This window comes from Pinus tabuliformis, chromosome 2_2, assembly GCF_031772625.1.
Source record: "Pinus tabuliformis cultivar Carrire ecotype Pingquan chromosome 2_2, CPIR1, whole genome shotgun sequence".
NCBI lineage: Eukaryota > Viridiplantae > Streptophyta > Pinopsida > Pinales > Pinaceae > Pinus > Pinus tabuliformis.
Window position 1 is genome coordinate 943,397,879 of NC_142300.1, and position 16,876 is coordinate 943,414,754.

The 16,876-nt window shown below is 33.0% G+C and overlaps 1 protein-coding gene across 1 annotated transcript; it reads right to left on the bottom strand.

Moving 5' to 3' along the window:
* Positions 1–7,283: 7,283 nt before the first annotated feature.
* Positions 7,284–13,027, bottom strand: LOC149196290 (putative multidrug resistance protein). Its single transcript, XM_089405498.1, has 8 exons — positions 12,598–13,027; positions 12,449–12,503; positions 12,181–12,359; positions 10,953–11,413; positions 10,309–10,849; positions 9,169–10,053; positions 8,062–9,059; positions 7,284–7,960 (listed from the first exon to the last, which is right to left on the bottom strand). The coding sequence occupies exons 1-8, from the start codon at positions 12,790–12,792 to the stop codon at positions 7,597–7,599; spliced, it is 3,678 nt and encodes a 1,225-aa protein (XP_089261624.1). The 5' UTR covers positions 12,793–13,027; the 3' UTR covers positions 7,284–7,596.
* Between the last annotated feature and the right edge of the window lie 3,849 nt (positions 13,028–16,876).

The following is a 16,876-nucleotide window of genomic DNA, read 5'->3' on the forward strand; positions in this document are numbered from 1 at the left end:
AATTGCACACACAATGTTGTTGAATATGAAGCAACCATTTTGGGTTTAAATAAAGTAATTGACCATAAAGTGAAAGTGCTTAAGGTAATAGGAGATGCAAAAATTATTACACACCAGGTACGAAATAAAATCCACTATTTGTCACATAATCTTAAGAATTTCCAACAATAGATATGGCATCTCACTTCATATTTCCAATATTTAATATTAATTTTTTTCCTCGTGTTCATAATGCAACTGTAGATACATTAACTAATGCTCCTACACCTTTGAGAGATGGTTTTTAGTGGATATTATTTATAAGCCATCTATGACCAATAAGGTTAGTAATTTTTGTGTTTTAAATGATGAAAACGTATACTGGACTTCATGGAAAATGTTGATGCATTTAAGGATGCATAAATTAATGAAGATGAGCACAAGAAGGCCCTCCTGGAATGAACTCAAGAAAAAAAGGAAACCCATGCCAAAGGGTGTGGTCCCTTAAGAGAAGTTGTATGACCCACATAATCATTTCAATGGACCCACTAACACAAATACTCATAGTTCCACACTGTCACACAAACAAGCAAATTTGGGTATGAAAGAAGATTCGAAGTATGTTAATCTCTGTACATTTTTTACACCTTAAGAGCGACAAGATTTTATTTTTCTTTTCAAGAAGTATCGAGATGTGTTCACGTGGAGGTATGATTATTTGAAAAATTATGATACATGTATCATCCAACATGTAATAACTATCAAGGAAGGGGTAAATAATTTTTAATAGAAATTAAGAAAAGTTCATCCTATGGTTGAACCCCTCATTAAAAAAGAATTAAGAAAAATGTTTGATGATCAGATCATATTCAAAGTTTGTCCTTCCACCTGGGTCTCTAATTTGGTTCCTGTAAGAAATAAGTTCAGGGGGATATGCTTGTGAGTTTATTTCCACAATTTGAAATTGGATTCAGATAAGGACAACTATCATGCATTATCTATGTAGTAGATACATCAAATACTATATGGGTTAGAGATGTTCTCATTACTAGATGGATTTTCTGGATACAACGAGGTTCTTGTAGTAGAATCCAATAGACATAAGAATACATTTAGGAAAAAGTGGGGTACACTCGATTTTAAGTGGATGCCTTTTGGACTCATAAATGCAGGTGCTACATTTCAACATCTATGGATGTCATGTTCCTTGATTTAGTCAAACAATGTGTAGTGGGGTACTTGGATGATGATACAATATTTTTAAAGAAAAGATCTGATCAAATTCTTGATTTGAGATATATTTTAAAGCGATTTAAAATATACGGTATATCTTTAAATCCAAAGAAGAGCATCTTCGGAGTGTCCAAGGGTAATCCCTTGGGCCATATCATAGCTAAGAGCGGAACTAAAGTGGACCCATAATGCGTTAAGACTATTTCTAAGACTCCCTTTCCCATGAATAAAAAAACCATGCAATCCTTCTTGGGGAAAATTAACTTCCTTTGAAGGTTCATATCATACTATGCACATATAGTTAAGCCATTATATGAGATGATCAAGAAGGATGTTGTTTACAAAATTGATAAAAGGGAGAAATATGCCTTCGCCTGAATCAAACACGTATTTGTTGAAGCCCTAGCTTTGTATAGCCCATATTTTGGAAAATATTTATTGTTATATACTTTTACTTCTTACAATTCTCTTGTAGTTGTTCTCACTCAAAATATGATCAAGGAAATAAGCGACCTATATCATTCATGAGTGTTGGCATGCAGGGATATGAATTAAACTAGCATACCATTGATAAGCAAGTCTACGTAGTGTACAAGGTAGTGAAGCACTTGAGGCCTTCCTTTTTGAAAAGTCATGTTATTGTCTTTGTGCCTCACCTAATGGTTAGATCATTGTTTGTACAACAAGAGTTGGATGAGAGGAGGGTGAACTAGACGATAAGCCTTCAAGAGTATGGTGTTTAATTTAAGACATTCCATATAACAAAAGGTCATGGTCTTTGTTAGATTGCAACAGAATTGGTTAATGCAACAGAAGAGGAATCTTCTGGATGAGAACAAGAAATTGATATGTGCAATATAGAACAAACTACCCCCACAAATGTAGCCAAATGTTGGTACATGGATGCGCGATAGTATATAGAGCATGGTACCTTGGCCTCACATTTATCAAATAAAAAGAAGATGACTATTAGACTTAAATATTTATCATATCAGCTTGCGCGTGGTGTGCTTTTCCAAAAGCATCACAATGGCTTCCTGCTTAGATTTTTGGAGGCACGAGATTCAGAAAGGGTATTAAAAGAATTACATGATGGGCCGGGTGGACACTACACAGGTAATACTTCTGGTCACAATATTATGTAGGTTGTTTACTATTGGCCAAAAATATTCAAGGATGAGCATGCCTATGCCCATAAGCGTTTAGTTTGTTAAATATGTGTTGGTCATAATAGGAATTTATTTGCCCCATTGCAACCCATTATAATTAAGGAACCTTTTTAACAATGGGGTTGGATGTTATTGGTCAAATTTTTCCACATTCATCAAATCAACACTGATATATCTTGACCACTACAAACTATTTTACTCGGTGGGTTGAAGTAGTTATAATGAAACAGGTGAATGAGTTGGAAGTCATCAACTTCCTCAAGCATAATATCATCACTAGGTTTTGTGTTCCTACGACACTTGTTTTCGAAAATTCAACCTATTTTTCATTTCTCAAACTTTTTGATTTTGCATTAAAAAATGGTATTGTTTTTTAAAACATTCATTTAACTATTGCCATGAGGGAAATATTTTAGCCAAGTCTACCAATAATAATTCAATTTATATCAACAAGAGAATCATTTACTCTGAGCAATGGAACTAACTTAATGATTTGGTGAATGCTTTGTGGGATGACATGTTAGACCAAAACCCTCTCTTAATACGTCCCCTTACTTTCAAATGTATGGAAAATAATTTATCCTTCCACTGAACATATACCTCCAATGCCTTCAACTTTCTCAAGAATTCTGACGTAAACCATGTCTTCTAGTTCAGAGTAGGATAGAGATCTTGTTGAAGTTAGATGAAGAAAGGAAGAAATCAAAAGAAAAGTTTGGTATTCATGAGAGTCATATCAATTGTTGGTTTAACAAGGATTTTGTAGGAAAAAAGGAGTTCGGCATGGGAAATTTAGTATTTAAGTGGGATAAAGCCGACGAAGAAAAAGGTAAACACAATAAATTTCAATCCATGTGGATCAAACCTTGTGTTGCGCATTACAAGCTTGGCCACCATACTTATCATCTTCAATCTTTAGATGGGAAGATAGACTCTCCTCCTGTTAATGGCCAAGATCTCAAATGGTTTTTCAATAACAGACTACGGTTATGTCCCTAGCCTATGTGCATATTTCTTTACTTTTCTTAATTTATTTGTTTTTTGTGTCATGATGTATCCTTTCCATCATCCTTTGTTTTTTCATTTCTGTCAATAAAACTTTACATGAAACTTTTTTGTCTGGATCCATGAGATGTGGCAAAAGTTAAAAATGGCTCTGTGACATACAACAACACTTGGTTTACATTCGATCCCTCTTCCTTGTCTTGTTTTTATATCTTAAGGTCAACGATGTCTCAACATAAAATATGATCCAGTTGAACGGGAAGCTTCGAACACAACCATGACACTTGCATCTTTTCTAGGATATTCTTCCTTGAATCAATGTTATAATTAAATGGATTTTTGTATGTTGATCCAATTGAGTAGAGAAGGGAAACTGGAAAAATAATAGTGAGCCTATTAATTGCATATGTATATAACAATGTTTGAAGAAACAACCTCTTTCTCTCTCAATAATTCATTATCCCTCTTCCACCATGGTGATACAGATATTCATAAATTTTCAATGAACATATTGACATAAAATAAAAGGTGAAATAAGAGAAACCCTTCCTGCGTAAAAGGGTGAAGAAAGATATTTTTCCGGGGTACTAAAAATGTTTTCTTGTAGCAAATAAATATGTGTGTTCCTCCAGTGACTCCACCATAGAATTGGACATGCCCGCTGACACTGGAGAAACAATGAAGGTGAAATTAAAACTTTGATCATTTCAAACTCACAACTACATATCACCCTTCTCTTAGATCGAAACAATTGTAATATGGAAAATTTTATGAATGTGTGTAACGGAGAAAGGGAATAGAGGAGACTACATCTATAACCAAGTTAAATGGAAAAGTCGAAGTAATCCACATAATGAATTAATACTTCCTAAATGACTAGACCCTTTTCATAAAGCTATATGAAAATAGAGAAGTTGGAATTCTACGAGTATGTCACCAAGTGTTGTCCCTACTACAACACCCTGCAAATTTTAGCTTATATTCAAACTTTCGAGTCTCCCTTAATCATGTGAGCTATCATTTCTAGTAATAAAAAGCATTCCCTGCTTGTTCTCTAAGTTTCCAAGTCCCTTTGTGAATAAAACCCAAGTGTTTTCTTTTGTTAAGGGAAGTGTGGTACTTTGTGAAAGAGAGTTATAACGCATCTTTAAGAGGAAACTCATTCCCAAAGTCATGTACTATTTTATTTCCGTCGTCAATTGTGTCGCGAAGTGTATCCTAAGTGTTGCACTTGGAGTTACTGTCTTTTTGTTGTCGTTTCAATCGGTACATGTTGATTTTTGGTGTTAAGTGTTTCATTGTAATGTGGTTAATCATTTAGGAGTGTGTGATGGTGTTGAAGTAATGTTCTCGTTCCATCTTAGTTGCACTGGTCCCACGTTCAGTTAATTTCTATAGTGTTTTTTTTCTTTTCACCTTACCCAACCATCCAACCCTTAGTCTACCTCCCTACACTATGCATTATGCAGTCTCATGCCCCAGTCAACACCCCTTGCCTCTTGTAACTGTGCATTATGCAGTCACTATTGGATTCATCTTCGAAGGTATCTTGGACTCCTAATGATGGTTCATATTCTTCACCATAATACTACCAAATTAGTTGTCTAACACATATATAACATAAAGGAACACATGAATAGGAAATGTTGGTAATGGAAATAATATTTTTGTCTATCCCTTTGTTGAATAAATTGTTGTCATTGATGTGAAATGGGTTATACCATTGCTATTATATATAATAAGTATCCAACTATATTGAAAGGGTGTTCTTATGAAAGTGGAGAAGTAAGAAAGTGAAATGATGGTTTCAAACCAATGGTTTAAGAAGCCCATGGTATTTGGAAAAGTAAACTTAAAAGGAAAATTTGATTATTTAATCAGTGAATTGATATGATCATTTCAATCAACATGTATTTTCACTAAGGGTTGTAATAACATATAAAAGAAGAAACCATTGAAAAGATTGTGTGCGTGAATAAAAATGCAATTTCCCGAGTGAACAAGTCAACTTGGTATTTTCATTATGAATTTATTCTGTGTTACCTCAAATAGTGAAAATTTGATCATATGGAGGAGATATTGATGGGAAAATTGATTTAAAAAGTTTACTATACCTTCAAAGATATAATTTGTGGGAGTTAGGCCTTGTGGTTGGTTCTGAAATATGCATCAAATGAGTCATCTTGGGATTTTTCTATAAATGATCTTATGGGATGTTCCAAATTGAAAAATTTTAAGGAAATGGAGGCAAGATCTCTGGGTACATATGATCAATATTTCATATATTGGTTCTTTGTACTTTTTGAGATATACCCTATGCAAATTAGGGTTCTTAAATGCTCTTGAATTAGTTTCAAACACGTCAGTTTAGTGTTTTCACTAAAACTTATTTTATAGGATGTTTTAGATTGTGACATTTTGAGTAGGTGGATGAGATATCTTTGAGTAAGTGTGATTAAAATTTCATACATTTGTTTGATATATGTCCTACTTGCTCAGCCAATAAATTTTATGCTTCACAGACAAAACCTTGAATCTGAGAGGGTAAGTGAGATAATGGGAATTAGCCTAATTTTCTCTGCCATTAATGTTATCTTATTTTTTTTTTAATTACAAAAATGTTAAATAAACAAAAGGAACGTATATACATTTTATACAAATTTCTTGAAAAGAAAGGTATGTAAAGAGATAAAATCCAACCATAATTAAATAAATATATGAACAAAAGATCACTGAAATAAAAGATAAATTTATGAGTGAACTTATAAAAGCACCATTTTAGTTAGTAGACCATTAAGGTATGCATCAAACTGAAAAATATAACTCAGATATACTTGCAATTTTCAATATAAGGTGTTCATAAATACAAGTAAAAATTTGAGAAAAGTATTCACTATAAAATGGCTAAAAAAATGTTGATTTTATTAATGAAAATTTGAGTATGTCTTCAACCAATTTCTGTGAAAATTGTTAACGAAAACTTGATTAAAAAATGGAAGGTAGAAAAATGTTAGAGTTATTCATTTAATAAAAAATGCTCTAAGTATGAAGCAAACCTCCAAGAATATAATTGGGAATGCTCGTCTCAATAAGTAAATAAAATCGAATAAATCTATAGAGTAGTTATTGAAATTACAAAACATCAATTTAGACAATCACATAATATCACAAAGATTCAACTCAAATAAAATTAATATCTATTGTGGAATCCCAAACTAAAAAAACTTCCATTTAACTCTTTTTAGTCTCTTTATCATTCTTCATTAATATTTAGTTTACAATACACTCACACTATCTAATCAATTTTCAATTGAAATTTTAATTTAACAAAAAATTAAATAAAAGATCAGAAACAATACCATTAAAAATTTAAGTTTGTGTTTTTTTTAAATAACTTCATATAGATATATATTTCTCACAATATAATTTTTCGTGAAAGTCGCTTCGTTAGACAACGCGTCTTCAAAGCTAATGTAATCAGGGAATCTTACCTGGACGCAATTTACATGTATTAGAAAATTGATACTTTAAATCGTTACGACAAGGGATATATTTTTCAATATGTTTGAGATTCCTGCGACAAGACACCAAATTTCGACAGGTGAGACTTTCTTTGGAAAGAAAAAGTACTCGGGATGACAGGCAAGAGGCCGATTAGGAATTTGTTGGTGACTACTTCGAACACAGTTGGGCTTGAAATGACAGCCCTATCTTGTAACGTATATAAAACGATGTTGTAAATTTTACGCAAGTATTTTTTGGTGAGTCTGGTTGTAAATTTGGTAGCTATTTGTGGAAATTACAAATTTGAGTTCAAATGCTTTAGGATTTCTGTGGCGCTGAATCTACAATAAGAAATGCATTTTACAGTTAAACCTCACAATCAAATTGAAAATCTAAAACCGATCAATTATCCTCTTGTAAATTACATTTCGCATGCATTTATTAAATATCACAATCTCACTACAAAATTCAAAATCTAAAACAACCCATCAATTATCTTCTCATAAAATTACATTTGGCATGCATTTATTCATTTAAAAAGAAGCTATATAAAGAGAGACTGATGTGGTTGTCCCACAACCTTATGTAGAAAATGGTAACTCACGAGACGTTTGCATCCTCGAACCAGAAACATGAATAGACCTCAACCCGTTGCCTAACATTTCATGGTTAGAACATAGGTTTTTTAGAATCTGAATATGATTGCCTAGTGCTGTTGCTGCAGCTTAACAAGACCAAAATATGCACCGCCTTCACCTTTGCTCATGAGATGGGTGTGACTTCCCTGCTCGACAACGTTCCCTTTCTCAATAACTGCTATGCACTCTGCATTCCGAATTGAGGCCAATCGATGAGCTACAATTACAGTCGTTCGTCCCACCGTAACTCGATCTAATGCCTCCTGAACCACCACCTCCGAATGAGCATCCAATGCACTGGTTGCCTCGTCCAAAAGCAAGATGCTTGGATTCTTTATAATTGCCCTTGCTATCGCAATTCTTTGTTTCTGCCCCCCAGACAACTGCGTTCCCCTGTTCCCTGCGTTGGTTTCATATCCATCCTTCAAGCACCTGCAGTATATATTCACAATTCACACCATTCATTAATAACCCTTAAAGAGAAAAGTTTACAAGTGAAATTATAGTTAACGAGTTTAGGTCAGCCAACTTACGAAATGAATTCATGGGCATTGGCAGCCTTGGCAGCATCTATTATCTCCGCCTCAGTTGCGTTCTCTTTACCATAGGCAATGTTCTCCCGGATGCTCCCAGCAAACAGAGTTGGCTCCTGCCCTACAAGAGCTATGTGTTCTCTCAAAGACCGCAAATTGAAGCTCCTTATATCTTGCCCATCAACGAGTACCGTCCCTTTCAGTGGATCATAGAATCTCTCTATCAATCCAATGATGGTGGACTTACCACACCCACTCTTTCCAACTAGTGCCACGCTGCTCCCTGCGTTGATTTTCAGGCTGAAGTTTCTCAAGATCATAGCATTTGGACGAGCTGGATAAGCAAAGTCCACACTATTGAGCGCTACATAGCCTTGGACTTTCTCAGGGTTAACCCCATCATGGTCCTCTGGGTTTATAAGGCTATTTCTGTCCAAAATTTCAAACACAGACGTGACAGCATCAGACCCTTTGGCCAGGTCCGAAGTCATACTTCCAGCATCCGCTATCATTCGACCCAATCTTCCAAAAATAAAATGGTTCAATAAAAAAGCATGGAAACTGATAACACCTTGTGCTATGAGCTTCCCTCCGTACCAAAACTCAAATGGCCAATAGCATATTTCAAGAAACTTAGAAGTTCCCAGGGCCAATCCTGCATACCATGACTGTTTATTGATCTCCCTGCGTGGGCCTGTCTGTGTGGAGTCAAAAATATTAATAATTTTCTGTTGAGAGCAAAAAGCCGCTATGGTTCTATGATGCGTGACACATTCGAAGGCCGCTTGGCTGCCTTGATTCTGCGCTTTAATAGACTTACCCGAAACACTTTTAAGGAGGACGTTTCTAGTGTAGAAACAAAGCACCATCAACGGCTGCACAGCGATCAAGACAATAGCAAGTCGCCAAGCTACCAACATTCCTAGAGTCACCGTTATAATTACTCCAGAGAGACACTCCACTAGAAGAGAAACACGATCTCCCACCAAGGATCTTACCTGCATATAAATAGGCCCCTCACAATGTTAAATTATTGACAAGTAAATTTGTTGCAGATAGATAAAAATGTTGAAAACAAATATAATGGAAATTTGATTGGATACTTACCACGTTAGCTTCTTTGGCCAGCTTTGAGCAAACAGCTCCACTGGAATTTTGGTCTAGATCGAACCAGCCAACTTCAAATGTAAGAATTTTCGAAAGCATTCTTTGACGAATTCTTTTTGCAAGAAATTCTCCCACCACTGCAAAGTTATAATGTTGAACCAAATTCACTGCAAAAACATGCACTGCTAGGGCTATAAAAAGAATGCAATAAATTCCTACTTTAGATCTGATCTCGTTTCCGTCTTTCAGAAAGAGCGCAGAAATCATGCTTGCCACAGTGACGGAATAAGCTATTTGAGTTGCTGCATATCCAAAGGCTCCTACACAACCCATGAGAGTTTGTTTCCATTCTGGAGCGTTCATTGCAAGCAACCTGAGAAATGATGCTCTGGACTCTCCCCTAACTTTTAGATCTTCTTGTTCCATTCCGGATATGCAATTATCGAATTCATTTGAAGTAGCTGGTGATCTGCTTGAAGTAGCTGGGGATTTTGTTATTTCCAATGACATTGAAGAGTTTGATGCAATGTTTAGAGCGCTAGTATCATGGGAGGGTGCCTTCTGCTGGAGTTGCAGTAAAGCTGTATATGCCCCATCTGGTTTACAAATCAGTTCATGGTGTGCACCAAATTCAATGACTTCACCTTTTTGCATTACCGCAATCTTATGAGCTCCCTGAACAGTGGAAAGTCGATGAGCCACAACCACCGTAGTGCGCCCAATTGAAGCTGTACCAAGAGCGTCCTGAACAATCTTCTCCGATTCTGCGTCTAGGGCACTGGTAGCCTCGTCCAAAAGCAAAATTGACGGGTTTTTCAGCATAGCTCTAGCTATAGCTATTCTCTGCTTTTGCCCTCCTGACATTTGCACTCCACTTTCTCCTACCTGTATTTGGAAAGATCAGAAAATGAAGTTTAGGGCATTGGGCATCCTTATCTTTATTGCAGATTTGTAGATTTTTGGAATATACAAGTAATTAACTTAACACTTCAATCCATTTGATTCATGAAATTCCGAAATATTCAAAAATTCTACAATCCACTTAAATTAAACTATTTTTCCACTTAAATTAAACTATTTTTCGGTAATAAAATATAACTATTCCTTTCCATTGTGTTTCTTAGATTTCTGAAAGAGCACCTGTGTATCATAGCCTTTTGGGAGTTGGCTAATGAAATTGTGGGCATTGGAAGCTTTTGCAGCACGAATGACTTCATCCATAGTTGCATCATCCTTTCCAAACAAAATGTTGTCTCGAATAGAAGTGGCGAACAGAGCGGGTTCTTGACTAACCAGACCAATTTGGCTACGTAGCCATTTCAGTTGGAGGCCTTTGATATTCTCTCCATCCAGAAGGACCTCTCCTTTAAGTGGATCGTAGAACCGTTCTAATAATGAAATGGCTGTCGATTTTCCAGATCCACTACCGCCCACTAAAGCCACTGTTTCCCGTGCAGAAATAGTTAGACAAAAATTTTGAAATATCATGCTATCAGGTCTGGATGGATATGCAAATTGAACGTTCCGAAATTCAAGATCACCAGAGACCTTTTCCAATACTTTTCCTTTCATATCCTCTGAATCTATCTCTGGTACTCTGTCAATCATCTTAAATATACGAATAGCAGCAACACCTGCCTCGGAAAAGTACTTGAGATTTGGGAGCCCGCTAGCCAGAGACCTGAGTTTGAGAACAATTGTTATGTTTTCCAGATAAGGAATAAATGGGAAGCAAATAAAATTACAATAACTAAAGAAATATGCATAAATTTATTAAGACTTACAGTCCACCGAGGATTATGCAGTAGCCTACACCAAAAATCTTCCCACCACTCACATCGTGATTCATCACCAACTTGCTCCCATACCATGAAATGAATGCCCACAAGATAAAACTCACTGATCCATTACCACCTATGGCAATCCCCTTTGCAAGCCCTTGTTTAAGCCCTAGTTTCACTGTTGCTTCAAGTGCAGATGAAAAATTTGCCATAGCCTTCGTTTCTCCAACGAAAGAATAGACTGTTCGAATAGAAGAAACGGCTTGCTCCGCAATTATATTACACCGACTATACTCTGTGTGCATCTTTTTCGCTATCCTTATCAGCGTTCGACCGTAAAGAAGTCCTCCTACGATTAGTAAACTTGCTAGGGGTAGTGTCACCAGCGCCAATTTCCATGACAAATATAAACTGGCCGCATAGCAGGCAATGAAATTTGACAAATTCATGATGAAATTCGGAACCTGAAAACCCTCCGAGAAGACATATATTAGAATCCACCCAGCTATAAGTATCTATGAACACTATCTCAGCGAAAATGGAATAGCCTATCCTGAGAGTTCTATGATTTGTGACTGTAACCCCATTCATAGCAAAATTGTCAAATGTATGATTTGTGACTGCAACCCCTTCATAAGAAATTTGAGAAATATTTTTATTATTTTACAATGGTAACTAGCCAACTCTTATAGCAATAGCTAATATTTATATTTTATTAGTGTGGGCGCTTATTTCTTGATACGTATCACGATGCACAAGGATGTCTCCAATAAAATCGGAAACTACATAAAAGCTACGCCATCTTATTATACCAGTCACTCAATTATTTCATATAAATTTGGTATAGGAATCTGGATCCTTGATCCTTAAGACATTAAAATGGCATTGTTTAATGCGCAAAAAAAAATGTCTTCAATTAAATTTGCATAATACTCAAAAGATTTTACTAATTAAATTTAAAACTATAAAAACCATAACTATTTTTTATACTAACCACTCAATTATATCAAAAAAAAAATAAACAAATTTATCATCTATTACAACTAAAACCATTATCACAATAAGCAATGTCCAAAAGATATCCCTAATAAAATTTAAAAGTGTATAAAAACTGAAAACAGTAACATCCTATTATACCAACCATTTAATTATCTTTTAAAAATAAATAAATTTATCCATGTATTACAACTTAAACAACTAAACTAAAATATGTATGCAGCAGGAGTCAGACCTTTTCACTGAGGGCATCCTGTATGACGAGGGTGTCGTTGTAAACACTGTTGACGACCTCAGCAATATGTGTGCGGCTGGTATCGTAAAATGCAACGTCCTGTCTGAGAACAGCTCTCAAGTACATTTTGCGCAGCAGAGACGCTTGTCTTTCTCCCGTCCTTGTCCAGCAGAAACCCTCTGAAAAATGTTCAATGAATTGCTCAGCATTAAACCCTCCCATACATCATATCATTAAAGAATAAACAAAGTAAATAGCTTGAAAGTACCTAGAAATGCTGCAATCCATACTCCAGCTGCCAAATACAGAAAGGGCACTATTTGCTGCATCATGACGACACAATATACTCAGGCTTAAATTCAATGAACCCAACTGATAATATAAAACTCAGAATTAAAATTTCTGCAAAGGTCTTACCTTGTCGATTGAATTCACGAAATCACCATGGTCCAGAGCCGGAGAATCAGATCCGAGACTATTTATTAGTCGGCTCAGGATGATCAAGACACCAGCGCCGCCCAGAGATCCGTCAGCAATGGAACCCAAGGTGCCAAACAGCATCATCAAAACATCTGCACAATCGGCATACCTGAAAATCATCCATATTGGCATGTTGTTTCCTTTTCAGTTATTCGATCTCCTCACTTGCGCCTCTGTATTAACACAACCAGCTATCAGCCCAACGACAGAAATTGGGATGATTATATTAAGCTTCTTGAGAGTTTGAATCTACCGATTGTGTGCAACAATCACTTATTTATACTATCACTCCCTGAATACAGAGAGCGATCTTCTCATTCAATTTTAAATATAATTCTCGTCTGTGTATAAATTAAATGTGATTGTTGTGAATTTCATGGTGGGGGAGACGGCTAGTCGATTTTAACTACTGAAAAGGTCCGTTATTTTAGATATTTCTTCATGTTTTTATCGTTTTAAAGTTCAACAGTGTACACGTGATTCGAAAAAACTGAGAGCATCTCGCACAGTGCTATGTGTCGAGTCATGACTACACATTCATAGAAATCTATAATTATTTAAAATATACATGAAGTATAGATAAATTTAAGGAATTAGTTCTATTTTTATTTATTTTTATTGAATCTATTTATGTATTATTTCATACATTAATAGGTTCAAAAGGGTGTTAATAGCCTAAAACGCACAGTGCTATGTGCCAAGTCATGACTTCACATCCATAGAAATTTATAATTATTTAAAATATATGTGAAGTTATAAATAAATTTAAGGAATTAGTTGTATTTTCTTTCTTGAATCTATTTACCTTAATAGGTTAAAAGATTGTTAATAGGTTAAAACAGTTTGCGGAAGATGCCAGTTATATTTATCGATGTAAATATAAATCTCAATTTTTGAATCTGTAAATTTTTTTAATTGTGTATATATACTTTTTTATTATTTATTTAATAATAATTGATAATTAAATTAAATTTTTTGAAGTTTAATTTATAAATATACACTTCATTTATTTAATTAAAAATATTATTACTTCAAAAATTAAAGATAAATTGTGGAGATGATAAAGAATTAGAGGCAAAAAAAACTAAGATATTTTAATAAGATGATCAATCCTAATCTTGAAAATAAAATAAAAAATGAATATTGCAATGAGCTTTATATTAAATTAAAACATAAAAAACATGTGAAAGATAAAAAACCTTTTAGGAAAGTGAAAGAAGAAAAACACTTTCTTTTACATTTTCCATCTTATAGTCACGCCCTATCTATTTTTCAAAATATGTGTTACACTATCAACTTTCATGACCATTTAAGTCAACAAAGCTATAATGATCTTTGAACACTTCTCTAAATGTTTCTCTTTTAAATAAAAATAAAATATTAAAGAATTCCATGTTTAAATTTTTGTGAACATTATTCTTATTCTTCACATTATTTTTATTCTTCTTCAACATTATATATAATACCTAAATAAAAATATTAAACTTATAAATTTTTATTATTTATATTTAAAAAATATTTTATTAAATATTTGTAAATTAGATATTAATATTTGCTTTAAAAAAAAAAAATGTGCTGTCAAAGGACAATACCACTAATTGTAACTAGTTAGTTTAATTTTCTCTCTGCAAATACATGTTAATTCCCTCTCTCTGTACAGACATGTTAGTTTATATGGCAATCATGTCATTAAAAATTAAGTATTCACTAGTTAGCATGAATATATATATATATATATATATAAATAAGAGAGATTGTTTACCATATATTTATACCAATTTTTTTTTTTTTTTATATTTAATTTTTTATATAATATGGGTTTTGGTTGAGATTTTAAAATATGTTAATTGTATTAATTAAAAAATATTTATAAAATTAATCTGCGTTATATAAATAGAAGCCTAAACACAGAAATTTCCCTGTAATTCACTTTCATAAAACTTAGATTCCGATTTTACGTTCACACAAATTTGAAACTTTTTAATTGGTGTAAATACCAGTAGCTGATAGTGTTAAAAAGGTGACTAATTATGTGTATAATAAATACATATAAGAGGAGTGTGCAAATAAAACTATTTGAATGAAAGACGAATGCCTTTTCGTCTGTGCATACTAATTACATGCAGGGGATGTGCATGATGTGTTGGCTGGGGTGGTTGGCTTTCGCATCCCCACCACGTTCGATTCCTGCGGGAGCTGCGGTTGTTGCAGCAGCTTGTGTTTCGATGATGCCGTATTCTGTTGGATGATGACGTATTCTGTTGGCTTCAGCGATAAATATTGTATGATGAAATCTGCTTGCTTCGGCGATATATGTTGTATTATGATTCTTCAGCGGGGATTCTCTCCCCCACTGAAAAAATACTAATTACATTTGTAGGACGTAAAGAGAATGCCTAAACATAAAATGTTAGTAATGAAAAAGTAAAGGAAATGGGTAAACCTATAATGTTAGTAATGGACAAATGATGAGATGCCCATCTATTATTTTTTCTAGTTATTTTTTAAAAGATAATTTGAAATTTAATGTTTATTAAATTGATTTAGCACAATTTACAAGAGACGTGTTTTAGTTATAATATGTATTTCTCTCTAATATAAGTTTAATTTAAGTATTTTTTAAATAATTTTAAATTTAATAATCTATAAATAAAAATGATAAATTTAATATGTAATTTAAAACGTAGTTTTAAATTTAAATTTGTAAATATATATATAGATTGAATAATATATATGTAAATGTAATATGTTTCCTTCATATATTTTCTTTTTCTAAATATAATTAGTAATCCGTATAATAAATGTTTATATATATTCAACTCTATTTTAATTTAAAATATTCATTTTATTTATTTATTTATTTTATAGTTTGGAAGATTTTAGATTTTCTTACATTCATGTACAAAATTACTCTTAAGATTATTTTAAATAAAAATGAACGTATATTATATTTTTTATAATTTTAATAAAAATTTTTAATTTTAATTATATATTTATATAAATTTTATTTTTTAAAGATTATATAGATTTTTTTATTGAAAAGATTTTAGAATTGACAAATTTGAAATTAATAAATCAATTCGATAGGTATTATATATCTAGAATGGAAACATGTTACATCTTTTAGATTTTTTAATTAGATTATATATCTAGAATGGAAACATGTTACATCTTTTTTTAATTAGAATTTTTAATTAGATTATATATCTAGAATGGAAACATGTCACATCTTTTTTTAATTAGATTATATATCTAGAATGGAAACATGTTACATCTTTCTTTAATTAGATTTTTTAATTAGACTTTGCAGAATTTATATTTTCAACTTCACTTTAATTTAAGATTTTCTTTTCCATTTTATCTATAAAATTGTATTTTTTCACTATTTTATGTTCAATAATACACTTGGGGTATTTTTAAGGGAGAAACTCTATAATAAAAGTTAGGTAGTCAAAATGTTTGTGTGAGTAACTCTTTCTATGTAAAAATGTATTTGTGAGTAACAACTGCTATGTTAAAATGTATATCGGTAACTATTGCCATGTAGTGATGTGTCATATTGAGAAAACGAGTTTTATATATATATATATATATATATATATATAAAAAAAGTGTTTAGAGGAATGCACAAGTGACATGTCACAAATATATATATATATATAGCAATTAATAACTCAGTTGTCTCATACTCTCGTGATATGTTTATTCCAACTGACTATTAAAACTTCTAGGTGCCTAGGTAGGCTTATATATATATATATATATATATATATATATATATATATATATATAACTCAGTTGTCCCATACACTCTAGGTGCCTAGGTAGGCTTATATATATATATATATATATATATATATATATATATATATATATATATATATATATATATATATATATAACTCAGTTGTCCCATACACTCGTGATATGTTTATTCCAGCTCACTATTAAAACTTCTAAGTGCCTAGGTAGGCTCTTTCTACCAGCATAGATAAATCAGGGGAATTCAAACCTCAAACCTCCTGGCACATAAAACTTCATTTTCATGGTCATCGCCAATTGAACTGCACCGTGGGGACTTGAGTTGTATTTTTATTAGAACCAACTTAGGTCCATCTAACACCAGTTTTATCATGTGATGGGAGGGTCAAATCTTTCGAGGTGAAAACCTTCTTTTTGAATGTAGAGCTTGAGGAAATATTTGCACCTTGATGAA

Excerpts from the sequence above, each read along its gene's own strand:
- LOC149196290 (XM_089405498.1), bottom strand. The coding sequence starts at position 12,792 with ATGCCAATATGGATGATTTTCAGGTATGCCGATTGTGCAGATGTTTTG. Across the intron at positions 12,360-12,448 it reads ATGGATTGCAGCATTTCTAG|AGGGTTTCTGCTGGACAAGG; the intron begins GTACTTTCAAGC and ends AACATTTTTCAG. Across the intron at positions 10,850-10,952 it reads TGCATAATCCTCGGTGGACT|GTCTCTGGCTAGCGGGCTCC; the intron begins GTAAGTCTTAAT and ends TCTCAAACTCAG.